The following is a 16,794-nucleotide window of genomic DNA, read 5'->3' on the forward strand; positions in this document are numbered from 1 at the left end:
GCCTGCTCACTGCTCGAGCAGACAGGGGTTCCAATCCAGTTGCAGCCCTTACCCAACTACAACATGCATAGCCTTCCTGAGAGGCCATGAAAGCTCAGTTTCTTTGTGTATAAAATTGGGTGACGTAATAATTCCTACCCTATGGTTCATTTGGAAGTAGACAGTTCCATCATGAGAGGCACAAGAAATCATGGCTGTTATTATTAAAGATGGATATATCTTCTTTGTCCCACTGGACTATGAACTTTTTTTCAAGTAGGCTCCTTCCCCAACATGGAGCCCCACTAGGGGCTTGAACTCACAGTCCTGAGATCAAGACGTGAGCTCAGATCAAGAGTCAGACACTTAACTGACTGAGCCACCCAGACGCCCGGATTATGAACTTTTTTATGTATAAGGATATTTATTTGCAGCATTGGCTATAGAGCTCAAAACACTGGAAGCAAGGTAAATGTTTATTAATAGGGAAAACAGGAAATAAATTATGGTTTCTCCACACTGTGAATATTAGGCAGCCATTAACAAAAATAAATTAGAGCACCTTTCCAGACAGTTTTCTGTGCCTTTTCACGTGTCTCCATACTGAGGCATTCTTCAGTGGAGAAACAAGGAAGTATATAAGAAGACTCTGCGTTCCTGATGCACCTCTCCTAAAATTCTTAGGTGCTTTTGTCTACATTTTCTCTTTTTGTTTATACACTAAAGCCCAAACTAAATTGAGGCACATGATTAAATGAAAATCTAGGCATGGGAAACTGCTACCGGCTCTGTGTGAATCTTGTACTATGTAAACGATAGGTAACTTGGATTATGAACTTCTTGAGAGTAAAAACCAAGACTGTGGTGCCTTTACTGGATAGGAGCTCAAAAGTATTGTTCAAACGGTTAAAGCTGCTCCTAAATTTGAATGCCAGATCCTTTTCGTTTTCATCATTTATTTGATCATATATTCAGCAAGCATTAATTGAACGCCAACTGCATGCCAAGCCCTGTGTTCGAAGCTCACGAGCAAAGCTGCACTCATAGAACTGCTTTTGGCCAGGCTCCACAGAAAGTGTCATTTCATGAACAAGGGGGAAGACAGTAGCCCCACACTTGTATGGCAGACTCTTGGCATCAAGCCTTAACGTTACCCAGAGGAGCTGCGCAGAACAGAAATGCAGTTCCACGCTAGAGGGACAAAATACCTACTAATGAATCACCGCATTATCTTGAAAACACTTTGGTAGCATCCTTTCCAATTTGGCAACATGCAGTTCTTTATGCCACAATGGCATTTAAATTAACTTCCATTCTGCAGCTTTCCTCTACCAAGGCACATCCAAATATTCATGTCCTACCCAGAAAGCAAAATCAATGTTAGGTCCAATTTTTCGATATTCCCCATTCCTTGGTAGTTTCTAAAAATGACAATAACTAAGCATCATCTGATGAAATACCAAATGATTTCTCTCATCTTAAAACTCCAAGTCCAAATATTAGTGCACTTCATCTCCCATCCTCTAATATACATTACAAAGTACTAAAGACAGTTTATTCAAAAATAATAATAATAATACCATCTACTCAGATCTGAAATCATGTAACTTTCCTGTGACTGCTTTCTGCAAGCCTAACATAAGATACTTGCTAATTATTCCACACAGGACCTTCCCAAGAGAGGAAATTCAGGAGTGATTTCCATAAAATGTCAAAGAATTGACTCAATCTTAGTGTCATTGATCTCATTCCAGTCAAACAGGAACCTGATTGGTTCCTGGACAAATCATTGTCCTTCTGAATATAAGTTTATATTCAAGATATAGTTTGCCTTTTCACACACTCTGAGACAAGTGTCCAGAAGCACTTCAACCATGACTAAAGATTTTGAAGATTTTACCATAACCATTTAGGGTCTGGTCAGAACAAATACTATAAGCCTGCACTTACCTTTGACAGAACTTGAAAGTTCTTGAAAGCTGTAACAAACCACAGTAAGGCTTCTAGTACTTAAAAAATACATCTAATACATAAAAATAATAATTAAAATTTATATTAAAAAATACAGATTTGGGGGCGCCTGGGTGGCTCAGTGGGTTAAGCCTCTGTCTTCGGCTCAGGTCATGATCTCAGGGTCCTAGGATTGAGCCCAGCATTAGGCTCCCAGAGTCCTGGGATCTGAGTCCCACATCGGGCTCTCTGCTCATTAGGGAGCCTGCTTCTCCCTCTCTCTACGTGCCTCTCTGCCTGCTTGTGATCTCTCTCTCTCTCTCTCTCTGTCAAATAAATAAATAAAATCTTTAAAAAAAGAAAAATAAAGATTTTTAAATTTCTCGAAGAAAGTAGATAATACCTAATTAACCTTAAAAATTATATCATGGAGGGGTACCTGGGTAGCTCAGTCAGTTAAGCACCTGCCTTCGGTTAAGGTCATGATCTCAGGGTCCTAGGATTGAGCCCAGCATTAGGCTCCCTGCTCAGCTGGAGTCTGCTTCTTCCTCTCCCTACCCCCGCTCATTCTCCCTCTCTCACTCGCTGTCTCTCAAATAAATAATAAAATCTTTTAAAAAATTATATCACAGAAGGTAATGTTAAAATTTAAGCTGTTTTCACAAATTAAGTTGTTGACAAAGGATGAATGAAAAATCAAAATTAAATGGCCCTATTCCAGGTACTTTTATTGTTCCAGCACTAACCCAACATCTTATGGGCATTCACATAGTGAGATCTAAGAGTAGAGTTAGGTGATCAACAGTCCAGTCAATACATACAGGGAAAGGTTACTTCAGATCTGATTAGATCATTAGTAACCTTGATCTTCTCAGAAGGGTAAACTTTGGTAAGTTTGGAGACATTGCAGCAAGGTTACACATTTCAATTAGAATTTGTTAACTCATAAACGTTCTTGTATAAAAGTGTTAGTTAACTGATCTAATCAATTTCAAGTATTTGGTTTATTCGAAAATGTAAAAACGCCACTTATATAGACTAGAATTTCACATGACCTCCAATTGGAATTATGTCAATATCCTATAATTACAGTAACATATTCTACAAAAATATACAAACATTTTATGCATTAAAAAATGGGTAACTTTGAAACAAATAATAATTGGAAATCATCCTAGAAACAACCACTGAGAGTCCAGAACAATTATATTCTTTTCAATTACCAAAATATTATTCTAGAATTAGGCAGACTCACCTGCTCCATTAACACTGTAAAAGGGAAATAAATTTTTTTTGAAATATTGAATAAAGGAAAACCACAGTCCTAATGTAACCACCACCACAAAAATGCAAACAAATTCAGAATCCACAGTGTTTCCTTGGATTCCAAAACACACCACTGGTCTTTATATTGTCTGCAGGACACTGAGCCACATTCTCTACTATGGAGCCTAACACATAGCTGTGCAGGTTACGAAACAGATATTTATTTATGCTTTAACAAAAAGAACACCGAGAACCATCATAAATCGTTTGCCATAAATAAACATTCTTTAACCACAGCCCAGATTCACAGCTCACTTACTTATCCTCCACTGATTTGAGAACTAAGAATTCAGTCCTGGAGATATTAGTAGCTGTGTTGAAGATACTCAATAGATCGTTTTATTTTAGTTTTTGTTTCAGAGCTGTGATTTTCGTTTTACATTCACTTTCAATACTGAAAATCTGCTTCCTTAAAGATGCATCCAACTGAGCCCAGGTCAGCAGATTACAAGGAAGCCAGAACTGCTAAGGCAGCAATCCATGTCAACTCTGAGATTGTCACCCTCCAGTTTTCCTACTATAGCCTACCTACAGTAGTGTACCCTCCTGGAATAAACTTGGGTTATAAACCTAGGGTGACTCCCAGCCATGCTTTTAATAGAAAGTGGTCTCTTGGGTCACCTGGGTGGCTCAGTTGTTAGTGTCTCCCTTCGGCTCAGGTCATGATCCCAGTGGAATCAAGGCCTGCCATCAGGCTCCTTGCTGGGCTGAAAGCCTGCCTGCTTCTCCCTCTCCCACTTCCCCTGCTTGTGTTCCCTCCCTCACTGGGTCTCTCTCAAATAAATAAATAAAATCTTTAAAAAAAAAAAATAGAAAAGAAAGTGGTCTTTTCCAAAATTAGACAAGCCACATTTATTCTAAAACAAGCAAAATTAAAATTCAGAATCAAGGTAGTGATAAAAACCACCAATTCACTTTGCCAAGCAAGACTGAAGAGTCTTCTTCTGAGGACTTCTCCTTGACTCCCTGAGGATTTTGACAACTCAAGACATAAAGGCTTGAAGATTTGTATGTTTCAAGCACAATTCTACCTAACTTGAAACCAAGTAGATCATTGCTTTCAAGGCTACTCCAACATACCTGATTTTTTTAAGGTAGTTTCCTTATTTTCCAAAAATAGATCATGCCAGCTTATGATTTTTTAAAAAGGCGGGGTGGGGGGGCTGCCTAGGTGGCTCTGTCTTCAGCTCAGGTCATGATCCCAGGGTCATGGAATCCAGTCCCACATCAGGGTTCTGCTTCTCCCTCTCCCTCTGCCTGCTGCTCCCCAGCCCCCTACTTGTGCTGGCTCTCTGTCAAGTAAATAAATAAAATCTTTTTTTTTTTTAATAAATAAAATCTTGAAGATAAAAACAAAAATTTTAAAAGTCCCCAAAAAGAACGGGAAAGTAAGTCTCCCTTCCACCCGTCCTCACTCCAGGACCCTCCCCAAGGACAACTTGCTATTTCTTGAGGCCCCTTCCGTAGACATTCTATGAACGTGCAAACCTAATCAAGTATTTTAACCAATTATCCTCCATTCTACACCCAGTGGCAGCCGCAAAACTGCCGCTGAATGCCTCTGGGCGTAAAGGTGGCCATCTGCTCCAGGGCGTGGTGTGGAAGAGACTTATCTTGAAGCTGTGGTTTTGCACATCACGCACCCGGTTTTTACTTCGTGTGTGTTTCCCTTGCACTCCTGGCTCTCAAAGAGGGCAAGAGGTAAAAACACCACAAGCCACCCCCCAGGTACTGCCACTATATCCCTACTGGTTGCCTTTTACCTATGCCCCAATCTTTACGTATATTTTGCATTCTGACCCGATTAGAAGTATCTCGACTCACACACACACACCCCAAAAAAGGGCGTAATTCTGAAGGTAACTTTCAGCACCAGGTGATTTCCTCCCCGCCAAACCTGCAGCCTACTTCGGTCGTGTCCTTAGGAAGGGTTCAGCCTGGCACGGAGCTGGCGGCGCGAGCCAAGAACACAGAAGCCCAAAGACGGGAAGCCCGAAAAGGTGAGGGCGTCCCAAGCCCGGGGCCGCGCGTTTCTTAGAAACAAATGTTTCGAAGCAGAAGCCCCAGATCCTTGGGCCCTCTTTGCTCCTTCTTCAGGATGCTCGCGTGCTGGGGCAGAACACCAGCTCACGCCTCTGCCCCGGGGTAGCAACTCCGGTCCCGCGCAGCCGGACCCCCGCGACCCGCAGCCATCGGGTCCCCCACCGCTCGCCTTCCCGGCGCCGCCCGGCACCCCCCAGGAAGGCAGGCGTCCGGGCAGCCCCCTGCGCCGCACGGCTCCCGGGACCCCCACCCCCAGCCCCGGGCTGCCCGCCCGCCCCCGCCGCGAGGGAAGCCACAGGTAGGGGGGCGGGGCGGCGCTCACCTGCGCAGAAGGGGTGCTCTCGGCGCCGGCCAGAGAGGAGGAGGTGGAGGAGGCCATGTTGTCGAGCTGCGGCGGCCGCTCCTTCCAGGAACTCCGCTGTCCCCTCCCCGCCCCGCGCCTCCTGCCCCCCAGTGTGGGACTTCTGCGGGAAAAGTTCGGCGGCGGCTCAGCAACGCCAAGCGAGGTCCCGCGGCGCCCGCCCGGCGGCTGTCTCCTCCCCCTGCTGTGTCCGCAGCGCCCGCCAGGTGCCCGCCCGGGGCCGGTGCGCGGGGGGCGGGCCTCGGCCCAGGTGGAGACGCGGCGGAGGGGCCGACCGGCTCCCCGCGGAAAGCCCGCCCGGCGAGCATGCCCAGTCGGCGGGCGCTCGGGGGGTCTGCGCGGCAGCGGGCGAGGGAGCCGGGGCGGAGGGCTGGGGGGGCGGCGGTCTCACCTGGGCAGGAGGGAAGCAGAGGTAGCTCTAGGAAGGGCGGGAGGGCACGTCCTGGTTCCCGCGGGCTGCTGAATAGAGTTCCCTTAGCCACCTCCATGATGAGAACAAAATAAGAGTAATATTCTCTGATTATTTGATTAATTGAACTATCCAGTGCAAGGGAATAAAATCATTGAGCAATGTTGCTTTTGCCTTATTATTATTAATCTATAGCATACAACCCATATAGAAGCAGTGTTTGCCAGGCAGATAGCTTCTAAACAAAGTCCATAGCCTGCCTTCCTCCCCACCGAGGTGCCAGCAGCACGCAGATTGCCTCAGCTATGTGTCTAGTTAAAAAATAAAACTCCAGAGTCCTCCGGGATGTGAGGTAGGCACTGAGCCTGATCTAGCAAGGAAATAGGGGACAGGACCTCTGAGTGTCCTTGTTTCTAAGAGCTTAAAGGGCAAGGCCTTCGGAGCTCCTGTCCTGGACCAGGCTGAGGGACAGTTCGATTCGGGATGCTCCCCTCACAACACTTCTTATTCAGATCTGGGGGTGAAGCAAGGCAACTACCATCCCTCACTAATGTCTTGCGAAAGGAGAGCCCCCTCCTTGGTGTCAGGGGAGATGCGTTCAGTCTGCGCATCAACAGGGCCAGGGCACTAAACGACTGCGGATCACATTGGCTAGAAAGTTTTTCCCTTTTCAATTCTCTTTCAGTTCTTCTGACTACTACAAGGAGAAAGTATTCTGACCCTAAATTCTCTGTTTATCAAAGAGCGGGTCCCACGCTCAAAGCCCTCCCTAGGTAAGCACTGGTATCTAACCAGAATTTATAGCATTGTTAAATTTTCATTGTTTAGATTCATTGTTTATTGTTACTTTCTATTTAGGGCAAGTGAAAGTGGTTTTCTGTTTAAGGTAGAGACCCACAGTTTCCTTTTTAAGCAAGTGTATGTAAGTTTTTAAAAAAAAATACATAAATATAGTAATAATTCAGATGGGACTGAGATAAAGCAAAATTCCAGAGGTACGTGAGGAATCACTGAAATGCACAGCAGTGTTTTCATCAGCTAGTGACAGCTACACACAGGAGTAAGTCCTTCACCAGAAAGCAGTGCGTTAGCTCTACCTCTGATTTAACACCTAGCTCACTTCCTCCATAGCACACAGAAAGCTGAGATAGTATTTATTGGCACCAGCTCTGTGTTGGGCTCTGTGCTAAGCATCTTATTCGTATTATCACATTTAGTCCTCCCAAAATCTTTGCAAAACGGGCAGTAGGATCTGGAAATTGAATCTCAGAAACATTATTTTGGCCAAGGTCACAAACTAATAGAGCACCAAAGACTCCAAAGTTTGAGCATTCCTAACTTGATTTTTAAAAACCACTTCAGGGGCGCCTGGGTGGCTCAGTGGGTTAAGCCTCTGCCTTTGGCTCAGGTCCTGATCCCAGGGTCCTGGGATGGACCCCTACATCGGGCTTCCTGCTCAGTGGGGAGCCTGCTTCTCTCTCTCCCTCTGCTGCTCTGCTCAGTGGGGAGCCTGCTTCCTCCTCTCACTCTCTGCCTACTTGTGATCTCTGTTTATCAAATAAATAAATAAAATCTTTAAAAATAAAATAAAATAAAAAATAAAAACCTCTTCATAATTTAGCGTGTCCACACACACCCCCGAAATTTTATATCGAATTCAATATTTCACAGAGATACTCTAAAAACTTAAGAGCCACTGTTATCATTATTTACAAAACACTCCCATGTCTTGGATTATAATGTCCATGGTGGCAAATGCTCTGTCTTCTTGTATCTTTACTGTACACAGCTTAGTGCTTTATCTCCTCGGCCACTCGGGAATTGGTTGAGCCCAATCAGGCACACAGTTCAGTCTACCAGAACGGGGTGGGGGCGGCTTGGGAAGAGCTTCGCTTGGGTCAATCCTGCACACACATGGGTATTTTACTAGCCAGCTCCCTGGCACACACAGCCATAAGAGCCATCTTAAACAAGTGGCAAGCAGCCAACCAGGTAGACAAAGGAGGAAGGAAGATACAAAAACCCGGCTGGAAGTTAGCACAAGAAGCAGTACCTGGGAGATGAGCCCAGAAAGTCGTGCTTTCCTACAGAGCTATTCCAGTCCAGTCTGCTTATCAGGCCGCCTGCTTCCGAGAAGCACTTGTGTTCAAGTAAAACATACTTCTCCTCCAGAGGCAGGCTGCAACACCCGTGAAAAAGCTAACTACAAGAAGTGACTGGAAGTCTGGCAGCACTTTCCTACCTTTAAAAACTAAAATTAAAACAAAAACTTTCCGGGACGCCTGGTGGCTCAGTTGGTTAAGCAGCTGCCTTTGGCTCAGGTAATGATCCCAGCGTCCTGGGATCGAGTCCCACATCGGGCTCCTTGCTCGGAGGGGAGCCTGCTTCTCCCTCTGCCTCTGCCTGCCATTCTGTCTGCCTGTGCTCGCTCTCTCCCCTCTCTCTCTGATAAATAAATAAAATCTTTAAAAAAAAAAAAAAGTACTAAAAAAAAACTTTCCATACCGCCCATGACTGCCTCTAATATTGGCTTTCTTCTCTCTGCCCCTCCTTTCACAGTCTTAAGAGGACAGTGGTCCCTTGCACACTCCTTCAGTTACTCTCTGCCCCTCCTCACTTACTGAAACTGCTCTTCTCAAATCACAGTTGACATCCTTTTGGCCATGGCCCTTGTGGAGCTTTCCAGACATTATCTCGGCTGATCTTTCTAGGGCACTTAACATGGTCCACAGTTTCCTTTCCTTCCCCTTAACTATTTTCTAGTACTTCAGTCTTCCTTACTTTTCATACCAGGCACTGTCGTGATCTCAGCCACATGAAGGCTTCAGCTCTCACATAAAAACTCCCAAGTCCAACTAAAGTTATTTCCTTGAGCCCCAAACTCATACTTCGTCATGTCCAAAAGGGAATGCCAAGCAACACAGATCTGGAAGCCAGGAGAGAAGCCTAAGATGTCCTGGAGGGAAGAAGGCTCTACACCTCCTCCCTCGGTCCAATCAGATACTGAGTCCTAATTCCTTAAAATCACTCTAAATCGTCTCCTCTTATCCATGCCCACCACATCCCTACCTTTGCCCTCCCACCTGCTACAAGTTCTTGAGCAATTACTACGTGCCAAACCAAGCCAACTTGCATTTTCTCATCATCCCTCACTAGATAACTACAGTCGCCTGAATTTTGTGTAGTGCGTCATCTCTGTCACCGAATATTATGATTTTTCTAAAATTTCAAATATCCTCACATGATTACACACTGTTAAAATCTTGCAAGAGCTTTGTTTATGCTTCAGGGTAACGGTTACAGCTGCCTCCCCCTGATCTCAGCTGTTCTCCATCAGCATCTCCATCCACATGCCCTTCTCCATCTCTGTCACAGGCCTGCCTACAGCTGGCCAGCCTGAACTATTTGCAGTTCCCCACCCCCAAACACCAAGTCCATTGTCTTCCTACAGGCTGTCCCTACTACCCAATCCTCCAGTCCTTTGCTGCCTCCATTGTCTCTGTGGAATGAACTCCTATTCATCCAGCAAGACTCCATTCAGAAAATAAAACTTTAAAGAAGCCTTCCCTGACATCTTTTCAATTAAAATGTGGTTCAGGGTGGCCTAGCTGGCTAAATTGGTAGAGCCTATGACTCTTGATCTTGGTTGCAGTCATGTGTTTAGTTCCACATTGGGCATAGAGATTATCTTAAAAAACAAAATAAAATAAAATAAAAAATTTTTAAATGTTCATCACCCTCTCTTTGTTCTTCTAAAACACCCTGCAGTGTGACTGTAATTATTTTGAAGAAAGGCCCACACTTTTCTGAATTCAGAAATCTTAAGCACGACAAAAATCAACCACCTATACCAAACTGATGTGAAGCCATTTATAGTCTTCATTCCATTTAGTATGAATAGTCGCAGGTTTTAATTGTGAGGTACTACCCCAGACTCTTTTATGGGTGTTATGCGGTATATTGTATGTGCACCATATGAACATTCTAAAAATTCAGCATTGTGAAACGCATCTGCCTTGACAGTTTTCAGATAAGGTATATAGATCTATGTAAGCACTGCTTTCCTTGTCTGCCTCCCCTTTTAATCAAAAGCTTCTTGAAGCATCCAACTGTGTGTTTTTCATGTCCGAATCTCCAGCATCTAACACAATGTCAGGCTCCACAGAAGTTTGCTGACTAAATCTAGGATATATTTATGAACTTGGACTGTATTTCATAAGACTGATTCCCAAGGTCGAAACCCGATACCCTTCTTTGCTTCCCGCGTGGCTTTCCCTCCTCTGGGCTACACTATACCTTGCATGCACATCAGATTTCTCCCTGTATAATCATTGTTTGCATAACTGTGTCTGCAGTGAGATGGAGCCGGTTGAAAGTGAAGATGAGGATGTATTAATCTCTGTATTTCTGTGTTCACAGTAACCAGCACAATATCACACGCTTTAACATCCTGGCTCAATACGCTGTTGAATGATAAATGGTAGAAAAAAAAATCAAAGGAAGAGAGAGGAAGAAGGAAAGATGAAAAAGAATTTGGAAGAAGTCTGGGTGAAGATGATTTAATCACTATTAAGAGAACTCTAAAGAATATTCTGACCATCAGTCACGTCACAGTATTTGTCATATTTGTGCATCAACTTTATTATTTAATATTTTTATTTACATCACCTTACTTTTTAATCTAACAAATTTATTTATTTATTTATTTTTAAGATTATTTATTTATTTATTTGACAGGCAGAGATTACAAGTAGGCAGAGAGGCAGGCAGAGAGAGAGAGGAGGAGGAAGCAGTCTCCCTGCTGAGCAGAGAGCCCGATGCGGGGCTTGATCCCAGGACCCTGGGATCATGACCTGAGCCGAAGTCCAAAGCTTTAACCCACTGAGCCACCCAGGCGCCCCATAACCAATTTATTTATTTATTTATTTATTTTTAAAGATTCCATTTATTTATTTGACAGAGAGAAATCACAAGTAGATGGAGAGACAGGCAGAGAGAGAGAGAGAAGCAGGCTCCCTGCTGAGCAGAGAGCCCGATGCGGGACCTGATCCCAGGACCCTGAGACCATGACCCGAGCCGAAGGCAGCGGCCCAACCCACTGAGCCACCCAGGCGCCCCACAGATTTATTTTTAAAAGAAATATTACCTTACCGAGTTAATGGAAAATCACTTTCACTTGCACCTAACAGATATGATTAAAAAAAAATATTGTAGATTTGCGGATTTATTCTATATTCTGTCTGAGGCCCTCTCTCATCAATTAAAAAATATGTAACAAGGGTTAAGAGGACACAAACACTGGCACTTTATGTCAACTTTCTCCTCAATGTTAATGGAAGGAGTGAAAAGGAACTGAAAAGGGACAACCTTATACAATTCGACATTATTTAATACTTTGCCCTTAAGCCGCCTAAAGTTACCTCAAGAACCACCATTGTAAGGATGATATGAACTTTCTTATCCTCACTCTGCTTCCACATTTATATATTTCTCCACAACCTCAATTAGACACTCTGTTCCTTCCAGAGCAATTTCTACTGTGGTTTGATTCAAACTCACAATTGTATTTAAGCAGTAGGAATTTCCCACCTGGGCATTCGCAAAAGAGAAAAGTTGATTTCTTACACGGTTTTACAAAATCTGCAATAAACAGGGAAATAAGAGGGGCACCTGCATGGCTCAGTGGGTTAAGCCCCTGGCTTCGACTCAGGTCATGATCCTAGGGTCCTGGGATCAAGCCCCAAATCAGGCTCTCTACTCAGCAGGGAGCCTGCTTCCCTCTCTCTTTCTCCACCTGCCTCTCTGCCTACTTGTGATCTCTCTCTGTCAAATAAATGAATAAAATCTTAAAAAAAAAAAAAAAAAAACCAAACAGGGACATAAGAGTTACTACAGGAAACTATTGCCTGTGAGAAAAAAATTTTTTAAGTTCAAGAGATTATGGTTAGTGAATATGTGTTTGTTTCCTAAGATTAGCAAGTAACAGAAAAACATTTCTCAAATAAAAAACATATTTGGTTACTGCTATCCATGGAGACCGTGACTGTGTATAAAAATATGTCCCTTAATTTGTAAATTTTATGAGAGAAAGCGGCTCACCAAGCACAAAGTTGAACCAAAATATTTTCCCTCTCGTGGTCTTTGGCCTTTCTCCCTATTTATGGTTTCAACAGTGTAGAAACTCATCCCCCTAATATACAGTAAAGATGATGGGTTAGCCATATTTTTATCAAGGTCAACTGGAATAAGAAGACAATGTTTATTTATTGAGTAAGTTTTGCAGTCCCATGTAAAATATGGTTAAATAACTTATTTTAGTGTCCACTTCCAGTACTTAATTCCTTAAATTTCTTTAACATTTGAAAGGAAATAGAAATTATTTGGGCATCCCCTATGGAATGAGAAATACTGTTTGACTCAACAAAGTATTTGAGATAACTAATTATTGATTTAAAAAACCCAATCACATGGATGCCTGGATGCCTCAAGTCAGTAAAGCATGCGACTCTTGATCTCAGGGTTGGGAGTTCAAGCCCCAGTTGGGTGTAGGGATTACTTAAAAATAAAATCTTCGGGCATCTGGGTGGCTCAGTTGGTTAAGCGACTGCCTTCGGCTCAGGTCATGATCCAGGGTCCCGGGATGGAGCCCCGAATCAGGCTCCCTGCTCCGTGGGGAGCCTACTTCTCTCTCTCCCTCTGCTGCTCTGCCTGCTTGTGCTCTCTTGTTTTCTCTAATAAATAAATAACGTAAATTTCTCAAATAAATAAAAAATCTTAAAAAAAACAATTACATAGTAGTTTACAAAATGGGATAATAAACTTCATAGTAATAATAAGTTTCATAATTATAATAAACTTCATAGTAGAGTTGCAGAAGAGAAAAGACCAGTGTGGTAAATTCTACCTTCTCACTACATTCTGAGTATGACAACTTTTCATCGATTCCTCTTAACTTTCGTCTGGGATTTCAAAAAACATATAAAATGATGGTAATATGAATAATGCTAACGTCATTGCTCAAGAATACATAGAAATACCCCTGAAACAAATAATAAATACATCATATGTTAATTTAAAAAATTGAAAATTAAAAGAAAGAATAGATAGAAAAAGTTTCCATAAAGCAAAACTAATTAACAGTAGGAGATAAATTGGTAACTTTCAGCCCCATATTAAGAAGGCAAAGCAAGCTTTCCTTATTACTGTTGCCCAACTTCCCACTGAAATGATCTGTGTTGATTCTAGTTGAGGGTGCTTAGGAAAGTAAAGGAAAGGAAGACTTTGAATTGTTCATTGGTGTAGCATCTAGGTCACAAGAGGAAGATAATAAAAGAAAATGATACCTGAGGGACACCTGGGTGGCTCAGTCAGTTAAGCATCTGCCTTCGGCTCAGGTCAGGATCCCAGGGGATCAAGTTTAGCGTAGGGCTCCTTGCTCAGTGGAGCGCCTGCTTCTCCCTCTGCCTGCCGCTCCCCTTGCTTGTGCTCTCTCTGTCTCTGACAAATAAGTAAATAAAATCTCGGAAGGAAGGAAGGACAGAAGGAAGGAGAAAGAGAAAAGGAAGGAAGGAAGGAAAGAATTAAGTAAGTTAAGAAAGAAAAGAAGGAAATGACACTTGAGAACCAGATGTGGGAAAATAAAAAGGAACAGACTTTCGTTTACAATGTTTTCTCTTTCCCTGACATTCTCTCTTTAGTTCTCTCTCGCTTCCTTTGCTCTTCTCTGTCCTGATTCTGCTAAATCAGAACCAAGCTCTCTTAATTCAGGTGTTTTCATCTTTGTCCTGAGCCAAAGGAAAAAATAACCAAGGAGCTCCTTGACCTACTCCATGCACGCTTTGCTCCCAGCTCCCATAGAATTACCTGTGTTTTATAAACTCTTTCTTTTTTTTTTTTTTAAGATTTTATTTATTTATCAGCGAGAGAGAGGGAGAGAGAGCGAGCACAGGCAGACAGAATGGCAGGCAGAGGCAGAGGGAGAAGCAGGCTCCCTGCTGAGCAAGGAGCCCGATGTGGGACTCCATCCCAGGACGCTGGGATCATGACCTGAGCCGAAGGCAGCTGCTTAACCAACTGAGCCACCCAGGCGTCCCTTATAAACTCTTTCTAATGGCCTCGTTTGGGACTTCTGCATCAAGGAATTCTAATTGTATACCACAGTGTGATATAAAACCTTGCACTTCAAATCTGAGTTTCTTTTAAAAAGAAAACAGGTAAATAGGGGTGCCTGGGTGGTTCAGTGGGTTAAAGCCTCTGCCTTCCGCTCAGATCATGATCCCAAGAGTCCTGGGATCCCACCCCGCATGGGGCTCTCTGCTCAGCAGGGAGTCTGCTTCCCCCTCTCTCTCTGCCTGCCTCTCCACCTGCTTGTGATCTCTGTCAAATAAATAAATAAAATCTTTAAAAAAAAAAGAAAAAGAAAGAAAGAAAATAGGTAAATAACTAAACTCAATTTGTTGAAAATGGAAACACACCAGCACAACTCCCCAACACTGCCCCCAACTTCTGCACCCTCCTGAGACCACCAAAACTTTTTGGTCACTAGGTCAATCCTGTAACTGATCATTTGATTTGGCCCATTCTCCCCTTTGTCCACTCTTTCAAGAACAGTGTGTATAGCTTGCTTAAAATTTATACTGAAAGTTTTAGAGAGCCGTATGAAATACTTGTGGATACTCAGGATCCTATAGAACCAGACTCAAGGATCACTGACTTAGTTAAAACGGATAACTACTGAAACAGTCTTCACGATCTTCGGTTCAGTCCTATCCCTTCTTTATAGTATTTTCATCGGTTTCCCCTTTGGAAAACTGGTGCTTCCACATATAATAGAGCAAGTTTCTCTACTGCAAAAGGGTGCCGCACCCAGGAGCCATTCACATCACAGTTAGAGTAGAGTTGAATATTTCTATCACATGGTTTTGGCAGACAGCCCTAAAAATAAAAAAAAAATTTTTTTTTTAATATATTTCCTACAGATGGAGATACAGTATTATAAAGAAGAGGGTCTGCCTTTTTTTTTTTTTTAAGATTTTATTTATTCATTTGAGAGAGAGAACAAACAGTGGAGGAGGCAGAGGGAGAAGCAGGCTCCCCACTGAACAAGGAGCTCGATGTGGGGCTCTATCCCAGGACCCTGGGTCATGACATGAGCTGAAGGTAGACGCTTAACCGACTGAGCCACCCAGGCATCCCAGGGTCTTCCTTTCTTCACACGAAGATATTCACATGCTGTCCTGCAGGTCTTCTCCAAAAGGGAACATCAAATTCAAAGTACCAAGAAAGCAGGAAGCGGTATATGTCTATCCCCACAGGTCCCAGCAGCTAGCACTGGCTCCAACGCAGGCTTAACGCTAAATTAATACTTGTTGACTGCCTGACTGAACTCTATTTCCATATGGATTTTCCAGTTCATTGAAATATATTACTTGGTAGGAATGCCTGGGTGGCTCAGTTGGTTGAGTGTCTGCCTTCGGCTCAGGTCATGATCCCAGGGTCCTGGGATCGATCCCTGCATCGTGCTCCCTGCTCGGTGGGAAACCTGCTTCTCCCTCTCCCACTCCCCCTGCTTGTGTTCCTTCTCTATCAAAATAAATAAAATAAAATAAAGAAATATATTACTTGGTCTCTCCATTACTTATCCTCTCTTACACTGAATGTATAAATCCGTAGTGAACGATTTTAACAAGACTGGTTTTTTTCAACTTTCATGCTTTTGCAGTTCTCTTTTAGAACAGAACAGGATGATTGATACCAGGTTTCATGGCTTTTGTGTTTCAAAACATTCCATTGAAGTCTGCATTTTAAATCATTTTATAAAATGACATTTACATGATATAGAACAAAGCCATGAATTCTTAAGAAATAATGACAAGTAACACAAAGAACAAAGGCTAGTACACATACATTTTCACTTTGTAGACTTCCTTGTCATCACACTCCCTCTGTTTGTTGTAGTAATAGAAAGTATTGTCCCATCTCTGGAGTTTCTTCACGTATCCTGTCTCTGGCCAACTGATCTACCATAGAAACTTGTTTCACCTGTTTGTATTCAATTTCATCTCAAGAGCCTGCTTGCTGAAATCTGTACAGATTTCCTATGTCTTCTGACCATTTTTTGGCACGACTTACTGGTTTCGGTTTCACGTCAGAACTAGCCATGGCTAAAGAAGGAAGTCTTACTTCCAATTATTTCTCCTGGCTATTACTGGTCCAGCTTCTACATCGAGATCTCAATTCGGACTGCTTCCCTCTGCCTGGAATTGTCATGTTCCATTTATCCCCATGACTGGCTTCCTCATCTTGGTCTTTGTTAGTATCAACAAAACTTGATAAATAGAATGGAAACATAAAGACGTTATATAAATAACGTGATGTTATTTGTTGGTTTATAGGACAATGACATGTGAAGGTTATTTTAAAAGCTTGCTCTTGTTAATCACTTCTTTACAGGTGGGTCTCCTCTTTGGCAGAGCACTTGAAAAATATACCACATGATGTGCCACTAGTATTTCTCTGAAAGTACTGTTTCCGAGGTGTATAGATAGAGTACATCCGTCTTACATTCCTTCTAGTCTTCGTTACAATGTAGACCGGGGTCGGTAAACTTTTTCTGTAAAGGGCCAGAGATTAAGTTTTTTAGATCTTACAGACCATGTGATTTCTGTTACAACAAGTTGGGTACAACCTCACTGTTGTACAATGAGAGCAGTCATACCTACTAGGT

At 42.9% G+C, this 16,794-nt stretch overlaps 1 protein-coding gene and 1 pseudogene across 1 annotated transcript in view; both read right to left on the minus strand.

Moving 5' to 3' along the window:
• The window catches only part of ANK3 (ankyrin 3), a 667,998-nt gene extending 662,204 nt beyond the window's left edge, over window positions 1–5,794 (minus strand). The window contains exon 1 of the mRNA XM_044239560.1: window positions 5,621–5,794. Within this exon, the coding sequence (XP_044095495.1) occupies window positions 5,621–5,677 (57 nt within the window). The 5' untranslated portion in view covers window positions 5,678–5,794. The remainder of the gene's footprint in view (window positions 1–5,620) is intronic.
• Window positions 5,795–15,961: 10,167 nt separating this feature from the next.
• Window positions 15,962–16,229, minus strand: LOC122898901 (annotated as a pseudogene).
• Window positions 16,230–16,794: the final 565 nt, after the last annotated feature.

Source organism: Neovison vison, chromosome 2 (genome assembly GCF_020171115.1).
Source record: "Neovison vison isolate M4711 chromosome 2, ASM_NN_V1, whole genome shotgun sequence".
Lineage (NCBI taxonomy): Eukaryota > Metazoa > Chordata > Mammalia > Carnivora > Mustelidae > Neogale > Neogale vison.